This window comes from Panicum virgatum, chromosome 1K, assembly GCF_016808335.1.
Source record: "Panicum virgatum strain AP13 chromosome 1K, P.virgatum_v5, whole genome shotgun sequence".
Lineage (NCBI taxonomy): Eukaryota > Viridiplantae > Streptophyta > Magnoliopsida > Poales > Poaceae > Panicum > Panicum virgatum.
Genome location: NC_053136.1, coordinates 8,527,014 through 8,542,847, shown reverse-complemented (window position 1 = coordinate 8,542,847; position 15,834 = coordinate 8,527,014). Strand labels below are relative to the sequence as shown.

Sequence of the window (15,834 nt, the reverse complement as noted above, 5' to 3'; positions counted from 1 at the left end):
AATTAATTTATAGATACAATTTTTGTTGTCTAATTATGGTAAAATTTTTATGGTGGGCTAATCATTATATGGTGGAGCTGTAGTAAAAATGTTATAATTATGGGATCATGTATGACTGAGATATAAATTTATCTATATAAACTTAGATAAATTTAGACGAATCTATAGATAAACTTAGAAGATAAATCTATATCTCAGTCATACATGATCCTATAATCATAAAATTTTTACTACAACTCCATCATATAATGATTAGCCCACCATAAAAATTTCACCATAATTAGACAATGGAAACTGTATCTATGAATTAATTACAGAAAAGTATATATATAAAATTACCGCAAAAATTTATACTAAAGTATATTATATAATATGTTTATTGCATAGATCTACTCATGTGGAGTCCAACAAAATTAAATTTTCTATTTTATCATTTTTTTAATTTAATATGATTTTTCAAAGATTCTGTCAAAATAAATATAAAAGAAAAAAAGAAAATCGCTGCCACGTCACCCTGAAACCGCTCAAAGAAGGTCGCGCGAATGGTTTCGGAAGTTCGAAGAGTCTAAATAACCGGTTTTATGATCTAGGAAGAAAAAAAGAATTCGGGCCCTGTTTAGATCTTTACCTGTAAACTCCGTAAATACAAAAAAAACGTCACATCGAATATTTTGACACATTCATAGAGTACTAAATGAAGTCTATTTACAAAATTTTTTGTATGGATGGGCTGTAAATCGCGAGACGAATCTAATGAGTCTACTTAATCTATGATTTGCAACAGTGATGCTACAGTAACTATCTGCTAATTATGAATTAATCATAGATTAATTAGCATTATTATATTTGCCTCGTGATTTAGAGCCTAACTTTTTTTTCCTTTACGTTTTCAGCGGCAGAGTCCGCTCCGCAGTTACTTAAGACGAGGGAGGCGGAAATAAATTTTGTTTTACGTAACCGGCGGAAGCGGATGGAGCCCTGCGCGATTCTCTTCTTGGGACGGAAGCAAAACTAGAGAGAGAGAGAGAGAGAGAGAGCGAGGCCGAGACTGCGGGAGGACGAGATGGCCGACGGGGAGGACGCCGCCGCCGCGCGCCGCCGGTCAGCCATCACCGACTACCGGAAGAAGCTGCTCAACTGCAGGGAGCTCGAGTCGCGCGTCGGCACCGGTGAGTCGCTGCCCCCGGCTCCCCCCCCGTCGCCCACCCACCCTGCTCGATCCCGGTCTCCCTAGGGTTCGGAGCGGCCCGATTCCCGCCGCTTTCTAGGGGCTTAGTGGCTGTGTGCGAGGGATCTAGTCCGAGGTTTGGATGCTATTTTTTTTGGGGGAGGTAAGATTCGCTAGCCACGGTGCGGCGCACTCGGCGATTTCGAGGTTTTACTAGGGGTCACCGTCTGTGTTGGCGATGCGCTTCGTTGTTAGATCGGGGACTCGGGTGTTGGGAGTTTTGACTCGGGCTGTTGATTCGGTAGATTTGGGTTTTGGGGCACTGAATCTGGTGGTGTGGATGCTGGGCGCTTGATGTGGATCTGAAGTTCTGCAGGTGTGAAGTGAACTTAGGTCTAGTTTGGTCAACCTCGGTAGTTGTGGGGGATAATTGGGCCCAATATTTTCCCCCGACCTGATTGAGCCACGCAGTATTTGTTGATCACTCGGTAGCTTCGCTCATTTGGCATTCAAGAGTTTGCTGTTAGACAATGAAAGACTAGAGATGTTTGTTGGAGCATCAATAGTTAAGTTTCGTAGAGGTTGTTGCTCGTGTATTTGATGCATTTTATTTAGGTTGATTTCGTTTGAGGGGTTAGAAATTTTATGGTATTCATGTTTTATACTTGTAGCTCAGATTGAGCGAAGTTATAGGTCTAGCAATCCTAGACTAGTCCCACTGGCCTGGATGCTGATAAATCTGTTGGTAAGGAATTTGTATGGTATAAATGCTCTAGTCCAAGCTTGGGGTCTTTGTATCTGATTATGTGGTAATGTGGTATATTGAAAGCCAGGGTATAATATGCTGTGTACCAAGTGCCATTTGGTAATATAATATGTAAATAAGTGATCATAAGTTTGTATTGTGCCTCATCCCAGTATACCGGTTTAAGATTTTTCACATTTGAAGCTTCTGTTTCTGTTTTATTAGTCTAATATAGAAAAAAGCTACAGGATAAGTTTGTTGTTACTAGGCTGCTGTGGTCTAGTAATATTTTTCCTTAGTAAGTTCTGCACAAAATTATAAGCCTTGGAGCTAAAAATGGCCTTTGTTCTTGGGGGTAATCTAAGAAGTTTGCTTGTTCTCTGAAAACCTTCTCCCAATTTATTTAGCTTGATTTGTTTTTTGCTTTTACATGCAGTGAGAGAAAGCCTAAAAAATGCAAAGAAGGACTTTGCCAAGACTGAAGACGACTTGAAATCGCTGCAAAGCGTGGGTCAAATAATTGGAGAGGTCCTCCGGCCTCTAGATAATGAACGTTGTAAGTAAAAAGTATTTTCTTGGTGTTTTGAACTGTATTTGGTTAACAGTGGCTTGGGAGTGGTCTCTTCAGCCCCACTATTATCTACCAGTTTTTGCTGCCCCTTTTGACTTTGTAATAACTAACAAAGACGGGTTTATCGTTCTTAGTTCACAACTCGATCATTTTCGTTGGCACCTCTATATGAAATTTGAGAATATCACTTTTTTGCTTCTGTTTTTCTTCATTGATACTACAAAAAATAAATAACTGAAACACCTATTTCTTCTAGTCATTGTGAAGGCCAGCAGTGGTCCCCGATATGTGGTTGGTTGCCGAAGTAAAGTGGACAAGGAGAAGTTGACTTCTGGAACTCGTGTTGTACTTGACATGACGACCTTGACAATAATGCGCACTCTACCACGGGAGGTATATTTGTTTGTCTGAATCATTTTATGTATTTTTTGGTTATACTATTCTTAGATTTCCATAATAAGATCAATGGTTATATAGAAAAGTTGATTTTGATTACATGGAATGAAAATCCTTTAGGTTGATCCTGTGGTATACAACATGCTTCATGAAGACCCTGGAAATGTCAGTTACTCTGCTGTAGGCGGTTTGTCTGATCAGATTAGAGAACTCAGGGAGTCCATTGAGTTACCGCTTATGAACCCTGAACTCTTTCTTCGGGTGGGAATTAAGCCTCCTAAGGTAAATGCAATATATATTTTTTCTTAGACCCCAAATTATGCATATGAGGCAAAAGAGGTAACATGGAATGTTCTGACTTGTGGAAATCAATGTTTTGTTTATTTTACTCATTTAGGGCGTCCTACTCTACGGTCCTCCAGGGACTGGGAAGACACTATTGGCGAGGGCTATCGCCAGTAACATCGATGCCAACTTTTTGAAGGTGTGTGGCTTTTCACTTCATCAATAGCATTTGGTCTTTCTTACACTTCCAATATAATGCTTACATTATATGATCTTGGAAACAGATTGTTTCAAGTGCTATTATTGACAAGTACATTGGAGAAAGTGCTCGTTTGATTAGAGAAATGTTTGGCTATGCACGAGATCACCAAGTAAGTACCTTATTTCTGCTGGATCTGAATTCTGAACTGACTATTCATTATCTGGAAGGCCTACCATGGGCGTAATAGAGGATGCTTATCCTCTAACAACGATGCATATTTATTTAATGATGAATATATTGTGCCATCAATTCATATTTACAATAGTTTATTTGCTGAATATGTTTTGCAATTAAATCATATTTCCTGTCAACATGAAATGAAACATATGTTTCGTTTCTAAAACCGAGTAATCACTGGGACCAATGACTTCATTTGATCTAGTACTCTACCAAATCAATAATGCACTTCCCTTACCTTTTAATCTGTAGCATCATTCAGTCATTCATCTTACTTCAATTGTTCTAATAATTTTTTTCATGTCAAATTATTCTTATTTAGCCATGCATCATCTTCATGGATGAAATTGATGCCATTGGTGGGCGAAGGTTTAGTGAGGGAACTAGTGCTGATCGTGAGATCCAGCGGACGTTGATGGAGCTCCTTAACCAGCTAGACGGATTTGATGAGCTTGGGAAGGTAAACTTTGTTATTTGATATGTTGATATTTGCTCATATTGTTTTCTAGGTATATTAATACAATCTGCAGATGCAAGTGGAGCTAAGCAAAGTTTTGCACTCCACATTTCTTGGATATATAACATCTGGGTATCATTCTCATGTGATTTGTTAGTGTATTTTCTCGATTTTGTGGGGTCAATCCAATCTGCTTGATTCTGTAGTACTGTTGAGCAATGCTGTTTGATACTATAATGGATCTGTAACATAATGAAACTTTATTTAACAATTGGAATACTGTATTCCTAAAGGTACAATATCTGTATGCTGCTTTATTGTTTGTGTACACTGATTTATCGGTGGACAGACTTAAGGTTTGTTTTTGTTGCATTGTTCTCCCAATTGATCATGTAGTTGATGTAGATATTTGGAAATATATCGATCCATGGCGATGTTCTTGTTTTTTGGGATCTTCTATTCCTGGTTAGGTTCTGCATGGTCCGTTGACACCTGAATCAACTCTGATTGAAGATATTAGTAACAGGATACGACCTTTAGAGTCCTAGATATAATATTGATTTATTGATCTATCCACCTACTTGTTATCGGTTTTGTGGGCTTGGCACAATTAAGCTGATGACACTCGTTGTGCCTTCTTTTTCTAAAAATATTGCACAGCACACATTGTATTTTGTTGGTTCTGTATGCATTTTAGCTTTGACAAGGATGTTTTTGCTTGAACAGGTTAAGATGATCATGGCTACGAACCGACCTGATGTTTTGGACCCAGCCCTCCTGCGTCCTGGACGTTTAGACAGGAAGATTGAGATTCCACTACCCAACGAGCAGGCGAGAATGGAAGTTCTTAAAATTCATGCTGCTGGTATTGCCAAACATGGGGAAATTGATTACGAAGCTGTCGTGAAGCTTGCAGAAGTGAGTTAATTGTATGGTTGTGTCTAACTTCTTTAAACTTGTTGTCGAGTTCTCCTAACTCTCGTCTGGTTTTAGGGTTTCAACGGGGCTGATCTTCGGAATGTCTGCACCGAAGCTGGTATGGCTGCAATTCGGGCAGAAAGGGACTATGTGGTCCATGAAGACTTCATGAAGGTGCGATTTTTACACACCTTTTCTATCTGTACCTGAACAAACTGGTGGTCAGGTGTTGACTCACAAAATCCCTACAAACTTCATTTCAGGCTGTGCGCAAGCTGAATGATGCAAAGAAGCTGGAATCGAGTGCTCACTACAGCGCAGACTTTGGGAAAGAGTAGTAACGTGCGATTTTGCTACAAATGCATATGCTGTGTATCACTGGGGAGCTCAGCCATCACCATGCCAAAGCAAGAAAGAAATTGGCTATTTATGTTCAGGCTCCAGGACACTACTCTCTTTTTCTGATATTCACAATCGTAGTGAGGAGGATTGTCAAGCTGACCACTGGGAGAAACCATTCGAGAATTTACTAATTTTGAACCAGTTGCTCTTTGCTTCAGTGATCATCATACGTTATCAGCTTCCCTGTGTATTAGTCTGGTAACTCTTGTTCGGGCAGTTTTATTTCCATCATTCCATGTACTTGGACAGTGTGCTTGCCTGCTCGGTAAGAGTAAGAAAAAAGAGGCTAGTTTGTGTTCATCTTTGAATTGCGATGTCCCCTCCCTGCTTGCTTCACGCGGAATTCAATTTGTATGGAGTGCATGATTTTTGCGTATTTCGTAAGAACAAGTTCCAGCTTATGCAGGGCTCCAAACGGAATCTAATTTTTTTGGCGTTGGACCCTCTAGATTTTTGCACCACGTTGTCTAGTTTTAGTGCATACGATTCTTTGCTGCTCCCGAATGATCTCGGTTTAACCTGAGGCAGCCCAAGTTTCTCGGAACAGGCCCGGGGCGAAAATGCGCCACGGGATAAACACGTCTCGAATTCAAACGGCCGCGGGTAATCCCCCACCTTTCGCCTCATCCGAATCCCCAATTCCGTGGAGGCCGCAGATCGCCCGCCATTGCTCGATCTCTCCCGTTCTCACCGAGCACCGCCTCACCCGCTCGTCTCGTCTCGCGAGGCCCCACAGATGGCGAGGCCGGCGGCGGCGGCGGGCCCTCCCGGTCGCGCGGAGCCCGGCCACCACGACGCGCCGATGCTGCTGCGCGTGCACGTGATGGAGGCGCGGGGCCTGCCGGCGATCTACCTCAACGGCTCCAGCGATCCCTACGTGCGGCTGCAGCTGGGGCGGCGCCGCCCGCGGGCGACCACGGTGGTGAAGCGGAGCCTCAGCCCCGTGTGGGACGAGGAGTTCGGGTTCCTCGTCGGCGACGTCGCCGACGAGCTCGTCGTCTCCGTGCTCAACGAGGACCGCTTCTTCGGCGCCGAGTTCCTGGGGCGGGTGCGGCAGCCCCTCAAGGCGATCATGGAGACGGATGACCTCTCGCTCGGCACCAAGTGGTACCAGCTCCAGCCCAGGAACGGCGGCAAGTTCAGGAGGAAGAGGCGCGGTACTCCCATCCGTTTCCCCTCTTGCCATGGAATCGTCAAATCAATGCTTCGTCGCGTAATAGTATCCAAAGCAATCGAAACAGAATCCAAGGAAATGCGGGTAGGAGAATGGATGTTATACATGGATTACACTTCATAATAGGAACTCTACTTGTCCAGGGAAATCAAATCATATTGCCTTGCTCCAATTGTTTATAGTAAAATTCGCGACTTCCCTGAGCAATGGCTCCCTAATTGACTGATTTTTTCGGATTCAAGAGTCTCTGTCCCCAATCTACAACTGTTCTGGCATCCCTCAGAAGTTTGGATGGTTTGAACCAAAGCATCATGGAGCAGCAAGGCTCTAGAAGCACAGGGCCACCATCCTGTGTCAACACAGATTAGTCCATTCTTCTGGAGCCTGAAGAAGATGACGGTAGCCCCATTGCTGATACATCATCAGTAGTTGAGGTCATGTCTTGATACTTCAGGAAATCTGCTGATGCTGCACATTCTGTAGCATCCGGTCCTGTCACAGACCAGCTTCGAGATGCAAAAATGCATTCTGACGCTCGTGAAAATGGAGAGAATTGCATGCCGCCTGAGGCCAGTCTTCACGAACTACAGAAAACTATGGAGTCCAAAGACCAAGCTTGTGAAATGCCGGCAAATTTGCCTGGTGGTGTATTAGTGGATCAATCTTACAGCATCGCACCAGCTGAACTGAATTCAATGTTGTTTACTGCAAATTCAGATTTCTGGCCAGAAGTTGCCGAACTTCAAGGAACAAGTGGATTTAACATCGAGCCTTGGAAACATGATAATAGTGAGAATTGTTTGAAAAGAACATTAACTTACACAAAGGCTGCAAGCAAATTAGTTAAATCTGTTAAAGCAACTGAAGAGCAGAAATACTTGAAGGCATCTGGAAATTCTTTTGCAGTTTTGTCTAGTGTTAACACTCCTGACGTTCCTTGTGGTAATTGTTTCAAGGTGGAGATATTGTACCGTATAATACCGGGTCCCCAGTCTGCTTCTGAAGAACAAACCACACAACTTAATGTAAGTTGGCGTCTGAACTTTGTTCAGAGTACGATGCTGAAAGGAATGATCGAGAATGGGACAAGACAAGGCCTTGCAGAAGGATATTCACAGTTTTCTGAAGTACTGTCCCGGAAAGTCAAGGTAGCTGAGCTTGGTGATGCTAATAGCAAAGATAAAATCTTAGCTTCTCTGCAACCGCAGAAAGAATCAAATTGGAAGCTGGCTGCCCGCTTCCTTGGGAGCTTCGCATTCATATTCTCTCTCAGTACAGCACTGTATATTATTACACATCTTCATCTAGCCAAACCCAATATGGTGCATGGGGGACTTGAATACTTTGGTATTGATCTTCCAGATTCCATTGGAGAGGTTGTATTTTGTATCGTTTTGATCATTCAGGGGCATAATATCATCAAAGTAGGGAGACGTTTTTTGCAAGCCTGGAAACAGCGCGGTAACAAATCTCCCTATTCTAAAAGCAGCGGATGCTTAATTGTCTTTGTGATGGACGATCTAGTAGATGTTAATCAAGAATGAAGTGAATATTTTCTCAATTGAGTCTTCTAGATGATATAAAAGAGCAAATTATTCATATTCGAAAATATGGTTCATTCTGCAAATTGTGAAGTTCTTCATTCCCTTATGAGGAAGACATCTAATTTGCATTTTCATTATTTCAATAATATTAGGTAGTGATCATGGAGTCAAAGCTCATGGAGATGGTTGGTTATTGACAATTGCACTTATTGAGGGAAGTAGTGTAGTAAGTGCTGGTACACCTGGTTTGCCTGATCCTTATGTAGTTTTCACCTGCAATGGAAAGAGGAAAACTAGCTCAGTCAAGTACCAGACGTCTGAACCAAAATGGAACGGTAAGCATCGGTTCTGCGTTGAGTTTCCTCTAACCTTAACGATAAAAGTAGCTCTTGATCTTCTAAGAATTTACTTGATTCTTTGATTTTTCAACTATATAGAGATATTTGAATTCGATGCGATGGATGACCCTCCAGCAAGGTTGGACGTGGTTGTGCATGATTCAGATGGTCCAAGCAATGAAACTCCTATTGGTCAAACAGAAGTCAACTTTGTAAAAAATAATTTGTCAGATTTGGGTGACATGTGGCTTCCTCTTGCTGGAAGGTTTCCCCAAGGGCACCAGCCAAAATTGCATCTGCGGATCTTTTTGAGTAACTCACGGGGGACTGAAGTTGTTTTGGATTATCTAGAAAAAATGGGGAAAGAAGTTGGCAAGAAGGTACAAGTTGTTCAAAATTCGAGGAAAAAGTTCTCCAAATTTGTTTTAGTGCCACCACAATGCATTCTAATACTAAACTTGCATGACTGAATGTTCAGATTCACTTGCGCTCAGCACAGACAAATTCAGCATTCCGTAAGCTCTTTAGCCTTCCCCCTGAAGAATTCCTCATTGACGATTTTACTTGCCATCTAAAACGGAAAATGCCACTTCAGGTAATAATGTTATGCCTTCACGGTACAGCTGAATTTTTGCTCAGAATAGGAGATACTGTCTTGGAATACGTTATTATCATTTATTTTCATCACGCAATATGCAGTGCTGGATCTTGCATATGTGAAATAAATCAATGTAAACATTGCACATGAAGTCTATGTACCATGTTTCTGAGTGAAATAGGGTCATCGATGTACACCTTTTGATGATTTGTGTAGCACACTGATGCTGCAACTTGTTATCTCATTTTTATCCTTTGCCCCTGCTTTCGGTCAGATTAACCAATAACTGAGGTATTTATCATTTTAATAGGGGCGGCTCTTTCTTTCCCCAAGAATAGCTGGATTTTATGCCAATATATTTGGCCGGAAAACAAAATTTTTCTTTCTTTGGGAAGACATCGATGATATCCAGGTTGTTCCACCGAAACTCGCAACAGTTGGCAATCCATCCTTGATGATCATCCTTCGCAAAGACAGAGGTCTTGAAGCTAGGCATGGAGCCAAAACATTGGATCCTCAAGGAAGACTGAAATTCCATTTCCAGACATTTGTTTCATTCAATGATGCTCACAGGTATGGTATGAGGTAGCCTTGTTTTAATTTTCATGTTGATATGCAGAATTCTGAAGAGATATTGGACCATATTATGCATTTGTTTGAGACAATTATAGTTAAGAACCTGATTTTATTGATCATTATCACGCCATTTGGTTCAGATGATTTTAAATAAGAAGGATCATAAATACTTTACTATATCTTTTTATCCTGTGTTCCTAACTCCTGATGTAATAGTTTCAATAATCAACTTGTACTGAGGCAGCATGGTTGACATGATGGAAAAAATACCTGGAATTTCTTCGTTGTATAGATTGTTTAAGGTATAGTTGGTGTTGTTTTCTGCTTACCATACACCCTCCATCCCCAGAAAACAAGTTAGTCTAGTTTTATCTTAAGTCAAACTAACTTGACCAAGTTAATGAAAATATACCCATTTGGTATCATAAATATTGATATATCTTCTGTATAAATTTGCTCAAACTTAAAATAGTTTGACTTAGGATAAGATTAGAATGACTTGTTAAGGACAGAGAGAGTAGTATGATTGCCAACCCCCACAGGTACACAAATACCTCTCTGGACTCTACAAACGCACATACATAGTTGGATAACCAATATCAATTCATCCTACTCATATTTTCAGGAACGGGAATAGTGCAGTAAATTAATAATAAATTCCTTTTTATTATCATTATATTCCTTACTGGTAGATCACTATACTTCTTTCAGGTTCTACAAAGCATCGAGTCAACTCTCATGTTTCTATAAGTATTTGCAATAGGCTTCTTGACATGTTTGTGTTAACATATCAAACATTTCTGTCAGGATTATCATGGCAATATGGAAAATGCGGTCATCAGGTCTGGAACAGAAGGGTGAGATAATTGATAAAGAATCTGAACTGAAAGAGCTTCCCTACGAAGAAGGATCTCTATTGGCCAACGATGATGTAAAAATGTCAGAAGTCTACTCAGCAGTTCTTTCGTTGACGTGAGTCTTGCTGTCTTGTGATCTTGTCAGTGGACTCATCTCTGGAACTTTTATATAATGCAATGCAAAAGAATCTGCTAAAATCTCAGTAATTATGCATTTGCAGATCAGTGGCTTGATGGAGATGTTCTCCGGAGGTTCACTGGAACATAAAGTGATGGAGAGAGCTGGTTGTGTTGATTACTCCGCGACAGAATGGGAGCTGCTGAACCGGGACATATACCAAAGGCGTATCAGCTTTAGGTTTGACAAAAGCTTGTCAAGATATGGAGGGGAAGCAACGACCACTCAACAAAAATATAAGTTACCAAACCAAGAAGGCTGGGTCATCGAGGAGGTGATGACCCTCCAAGGCATCCAGCATGAAGACTACTCCAGTGTAAGATAACCAAAACTGTTTTTGTCCAAAGCAGTCCCATGTTTTACCTCCAATTGTCAGGTCACAGTGTCTGCTGATATTGCAGATCCAGTTGAAGTACCACATGACGAGCACAGCCTTGAGACCAAACACCTGCAGCCTCAAGGTGTTATTAGGGGTTGCCTGGTTGAAGGGCGCTAAGCACCAGAAGAAGGCTGCAAAGAATGTCATTGCGAATTCCACCAACAGGTTGAGGGAGATATTTGTAGAAGTCGAAAAGGAGATTACATCAAGAAAAGGTACCCTTTCAAAGGCAACTGGTTGCCTCCTGTGGCAGAACCGCCCAAATTAAACCGGCTTAAGTGTGCTAACTATCATTTTAAGTATTAATCAAGCCACCGCGCACTTAAAACGGTGTAATCCGGCAGCCTGCTGGGTTAAGGATCGAAAACACCGGAAGTCTCACCCGAAGGCGAGCACAGATGATTACAAGCAGACAGAAGTTCTCAAAGTTAATTTACAAGCAGAACTTACAAACAAGTTTACGTAAAATATCAGAGTTCAAAATGCAGTGGAAATTAAATAAAAGTTTAGTTTAGAAAAACAACGATTACTACGATGACGTGAGGACGTCACATCGAGCCCACCGATGTGAATCCTGGTTAGCTCCAGCCAGCAGTAGCTACCTGAAAAAAATAGGGTAACAACAAACCCTGAGTATACTAATACTCAGCAAGACTTACCCGACTATGGTATATACTTAGCCGACTCCAAGACATGCAGGCTTTTGGCTCTGGGTTTGTTTTGCTGAAAAGCTACTAATAGTGGATCCTTACTTTCAATATTTTAGCTCGAATTTATCATACAAATACCAGCTAGATTTGTCTGAATATCTAGAGCACGCATGGTTGATAATATTATCTTTTTAGAGTACCACAGTCATATCTCATAACCTCAACTTTCCAATCTCATTTCAATCTTTTACTACGATGTGACGCAGTGACCAAGGTTCTCTTAACCGAGAGAGACGGCGAATCGATCCGATTTAACCTTGCAAGGTGTACCTAACTCACACGACACGTGCAGCCACGCCGGACCACACATGTCAACTGTTCCCATCATCACCCCGACGTCTGAACCACGTCTGCCAAAACCCGGGTGAAGGGTCCCTCACGGCGAACTCCCAGAGAACCCGGAGGCGACATACACTCCAACACCCGTCATCATTCCACTCCCAGAGTAGCAGGTCGCGATTCAAAGTATCGTTGCAAATCAGGTAATTAGCTTACCGGTTTCGACTACCTCCTACTTCCGGCATGTGGTTAGTACTGTTCAAACTCGGTCAGCAGGGCCAACAACGGTACGGTCCTCAATCGACACAGGCGGAGGCTAACTTTCCCTCCATTCCATATCCAAAACCAAAATCATCTCCGCCCGGTCTCCATTTCTCTTTTCTCATTGATTCATTCTCAAGCCACGTTATCATAAGTAACAGAAACCTATAGCTCGCGAGTGACAGCAATCACTCGACTTCTACCGGATCCTAGTTAAGCATGTCAATACTAACGACACCTGTGTACTAGTATTGACCCATAGGTACCTAGGGAGAAACATGCATACTAGGGTTCCATACAACTCCTAAAAACATAAATGCACAATATACTTAAATAAACATTGAATACTCAAATTAGGGGTTATGCTCCGGGGCTTGCCTGGGTTTGACACAAAGTCAGTTAGTTAGCTTGTAGTCTTGCACCGGCTTGACATCATCCAGTCCAAGCATGCACTCCAGTCGGTCCTTCCGTCTTCTGGATTGGTCCACCCGTGCACCATCTTCTAGCTCGGCTTCAACATTGCCCTCCGGTTCCACGTGTCGCACATTTAGCGTACCTAGATGATATGCAACGATGCAAATGCAATTAAAGGAAAGACATGACTGGGCAATCATTTATCGAGCAAGCACCGCATACACACTCAAAAGGCAAACTGGGTTGGTGCTACAACACGAGAGTTCATTCAAGTATTTTAGCCTGAAGTGTTTCCTTCCTAAAAGCATTACTAAACTCATTTAGAAAAGCCAAGCAACATGTAAAGAAAGAAGGGTTAGATTAGAACTTCGTTAACTGGCAAGCAAGTATGAGCAAGAGAACATACTAAGGTTTTCATTTAGTTTAACCAACAAACATAAGCAAGATGGAAATAACTAGGGACTTCTATTCAACTAAAAAACACATAGAACCAAGCGATATGAAAGCAACCCATATTTTGATTCTATACGCAACCACCTGAAATGTAAACTGAACCAAGCCATATAAAGCAAACCACATATGATCTCAAATGAGTTAACACGCAACAAGCATTTCCTAGTAACCGCATACCAGGAAAACTACACTAGGAACCAAACAAAAAGTAAAAACTTAACTTGCAATCATAAACTGGTAACCAAATTTTACCAGCATGATAAGCTATTAAGAAGAAGTGTAAAAACAATTAACCAACATTTATTGATAACATAAAGCATTTATTTTAGCCTCAACAAGACAAACTGAACAAAAATATATTTACAAACATGCACACGGCTTCTGGTTCTGAAATTTTTACAGCGCACTAAACATGTAAAGATTAATCTACTGCATAAATTTCATAATTTTTCGACTTTCCTAAATGCAGATATTAAATAAACAAGCTAAAAAAGCATTACTCATGATTAAATCAATACATCATAAAAACATTAAATACACAGCAGTTTAAATATTTTTACTAAGTTCTACGTACCAAAAAAAAACAAACCCAACTGGTTTTACCTTTTTACCATTTTTCTACTATTTACTATGCATTTTCAAAGCTTGCAACCACTTAAAACAACATTTAAAAATAGAGCAAAAACTATTTAGAAACTGAATATCAACTTATAAAGAAAGTTTTAGATCTTAGAACAAGGAATCCAACAAATTTTAGTTTGCATTTTTCTGATTTTTCTATGATTTACTACGATTTTTCAAAATTTCAGCCAATGTATTATAAAAGAACCTTTCGCAGCACTATTCCTTTGAGTCTATACTTGTGCAGAAAACCCCCTGGATTTGTCCCTATTGCTGCGTGGGGTCCCTGGTCGCGATTTTTGAGAAGAGGAGTATGGAGAACGGCGATTCAGGCGAGGGGAGGGCTTCCCGGCGACGAGGAAAGGGTGTGGGAGTACGAGGGACGCGAGAGCTACCTGCGGGTGGTCTCGGTTGACGCCGGGATGGCCGGAGGAGGGCCCGAGGCGGGAGCAGGGCCTTGGCGGCGGCGGTGGCGGCGTGGGGCGGCGGTCCGGCGAGGCTGGGCGAGCAAGGATGGGTTGGGGACCTTCAGTGGGCCGAGAGGGAGCCGTTCCGGGGCTCGGCTCGAGCGGAGGTGGTCTGGAGGGGAGGGTCGACGGGGAGCAGGAGCTCCGGGCGGCTCCAATGGTGGCGGGTGGTGACTGAGCCGATTCCGGCCGTGGGGTGCTCACCGGCGGCGATGGAGGGGTGGATGAGCACGAGGAGGTCGAGAGCTACCCATTGGTGGGTTCGGACGGGGTTGGGGCGGCCAGAGAGGGGTCTCCACGGAAGCAGGGGCGCGACGGCGCTGATGGTGCGCGGCGGCGCCTCTGGCGCGCGAGCAGGGGCTCGGCCCGGCTCTAGGAGGAGTGGAGCAGGTGTGGGGCGAAGCGAGGTGGCCTAGGGCGCAGCAAATCGGCGGCAGGACAGTGAGGGGTGGCTGGCGCAGGGCTCGGCGATGCGCTGCACGAGCTCGGCTCCGTCTGAGCTCGAGGAAAGGAGGAGAACGAATGGAAAAGGCTACGAACGTCGAGGAGAGCGGCGAAGCTTCGAGGCGTGACGACGTCTGCCGCGACGGCCGACGCGTGGCGTGGAGGGCGAGGCTCGCCGGGCGGCGACGCGTGGGCGGCATGAGCGCCGCGAGCAGATAAACACTGGAAGAAAAAGATTCAATGAAACTCAGCTCGATTTTGACCGTCCAAAACTCAAAATTTCATATAGAAACTCGAAAAATTCCAAGAATGAAAGTTGTTCAAAATTTAATTTCCTCCAACTTTTGTTTCAGGCAAAATTTCATTTGAAGATTAAATCATAATTTAAAATTTGAAATTTTGAAACCAACTCATTAATGTCCTTTTCAAAGCGAAATCAAAAGTTTTCTTCAAAGTTTGTGCTGAAACTTGAAAAATCATAACACGAAAGTTTTTCACCACTCCAAACTCTACAACTTTGGTTTTAGGCAAAAGTTGATTTGAACAAAAATTTCAAAATTGTTTTTAAAGCATGTTTTATTGGGTTGAAACCTAGACATCATTTCATGTGTTAACAAGCTAACAAAAATTTAATCCAAAATTTTTTTACAAGCACGATTAACGCTAATGATGATGTTAAACACATGATTAATCCTAATTACAGGTAATTAACACCTGGGGTGTTACAACCCCAAGAATAAATTGCTAATTCAGCACACAAATGATAGATGTTCAGAGTAACTAATCATCTATTGGTAACTAGTGTAGTTCAACCCTGAACAACATGCAACTCGGTAAATTACTGTCTTTGATCTGGAACAGCAGCAACACTGATGACTGACCTGCTCTTTTGAAATGCAATTCCAGGAAAAAGCTAGTAGCAGCATAAGACGAGCATTTATTGATTCAGGTAGATTAAAAGATGACAGCAATTATCAGGTGCAGACATGATCTGTGATAGTTAGCCAGTCTCAGTTTGTTTCAGCTCTTGTCCACTATAGCTGCCGGCCCAGTTTTTATACAGATGGTCAGCCTATGTGGACAGAGTGTTTGTACAAATAGCCACAGACATCATGTCACAAATTTTATGAATTCAGTGTTTACCATTTAGGAGTTCAAGC

The 15,834-nt window shown here is 42.2% G+C and overlaps 1 protein-coding gene and 1 pseudogene across 1 annotated transcript; both read left to right on the top strand.

Annotated features, from left to right (window-relative positions):
* Nucleotides 1–946: 946 nt before the first annotated feature.
* On the top strand, nt 947–5,689 carry LOC120680113 (26S proteasome regulatory subunit S10B homolog B). Its single transcript, XM_039961765.1, has 10 exons — nt 947–1,169; nt 2,350–2,469; nt 2,741–2,877; nt 3,001–3,162; nt 3,278–3,364; nt 3,450–3,536; nt 3,927–4,064; nt 4,788–4,979; nt 5,055–5,153; nt 5,243–5,689. The coding sequence occupies exons 1-10, from the start codon at nt 1,064–1,066 to the stop codon at nt 5,315–5,317; spliced, it is 1,203 nt and encodes a 400-aa protein (XP_039817699.1). The 5' UTR covers nt 947–1,063; the 3' UTR covers nt 5,318–5,689.
* Nucleotides 5,690–5,935: 246 nt separating this feature from the next.
* Nucleotides 5,936–15,832, top strand: LOC120680211 (annotated as a pseudogene).
* Nucleotides 15,833–15,834: the final 2 nt, after the last annotated feature.

Excerpts from the sequence above, each read along its gene's own strand:
- LOC120680113 (XM_039961765.1), top strand. The coding sequence starts at position 1,064 with ATGGCCGACGGGGAGGACGCCGCCGCCGCGCGCCGCCGGTCAGCCATC. Across the intron at positions 2,470-2,740 it reads GCCTCTAGATAATGAACGTT|TCATTGTGAAGGCCAGCAGT; the intron begins GTAAGTAAAAAG and ends TATTTCTTCTAG. Across the intron at positions 3,537-3,926 it reads GCTATGCACGAGATCACCAA|CCATGCATCATCTTCATGGA; the intron begins GTAAGTACCTTA and ends ATTCTTATTTAG.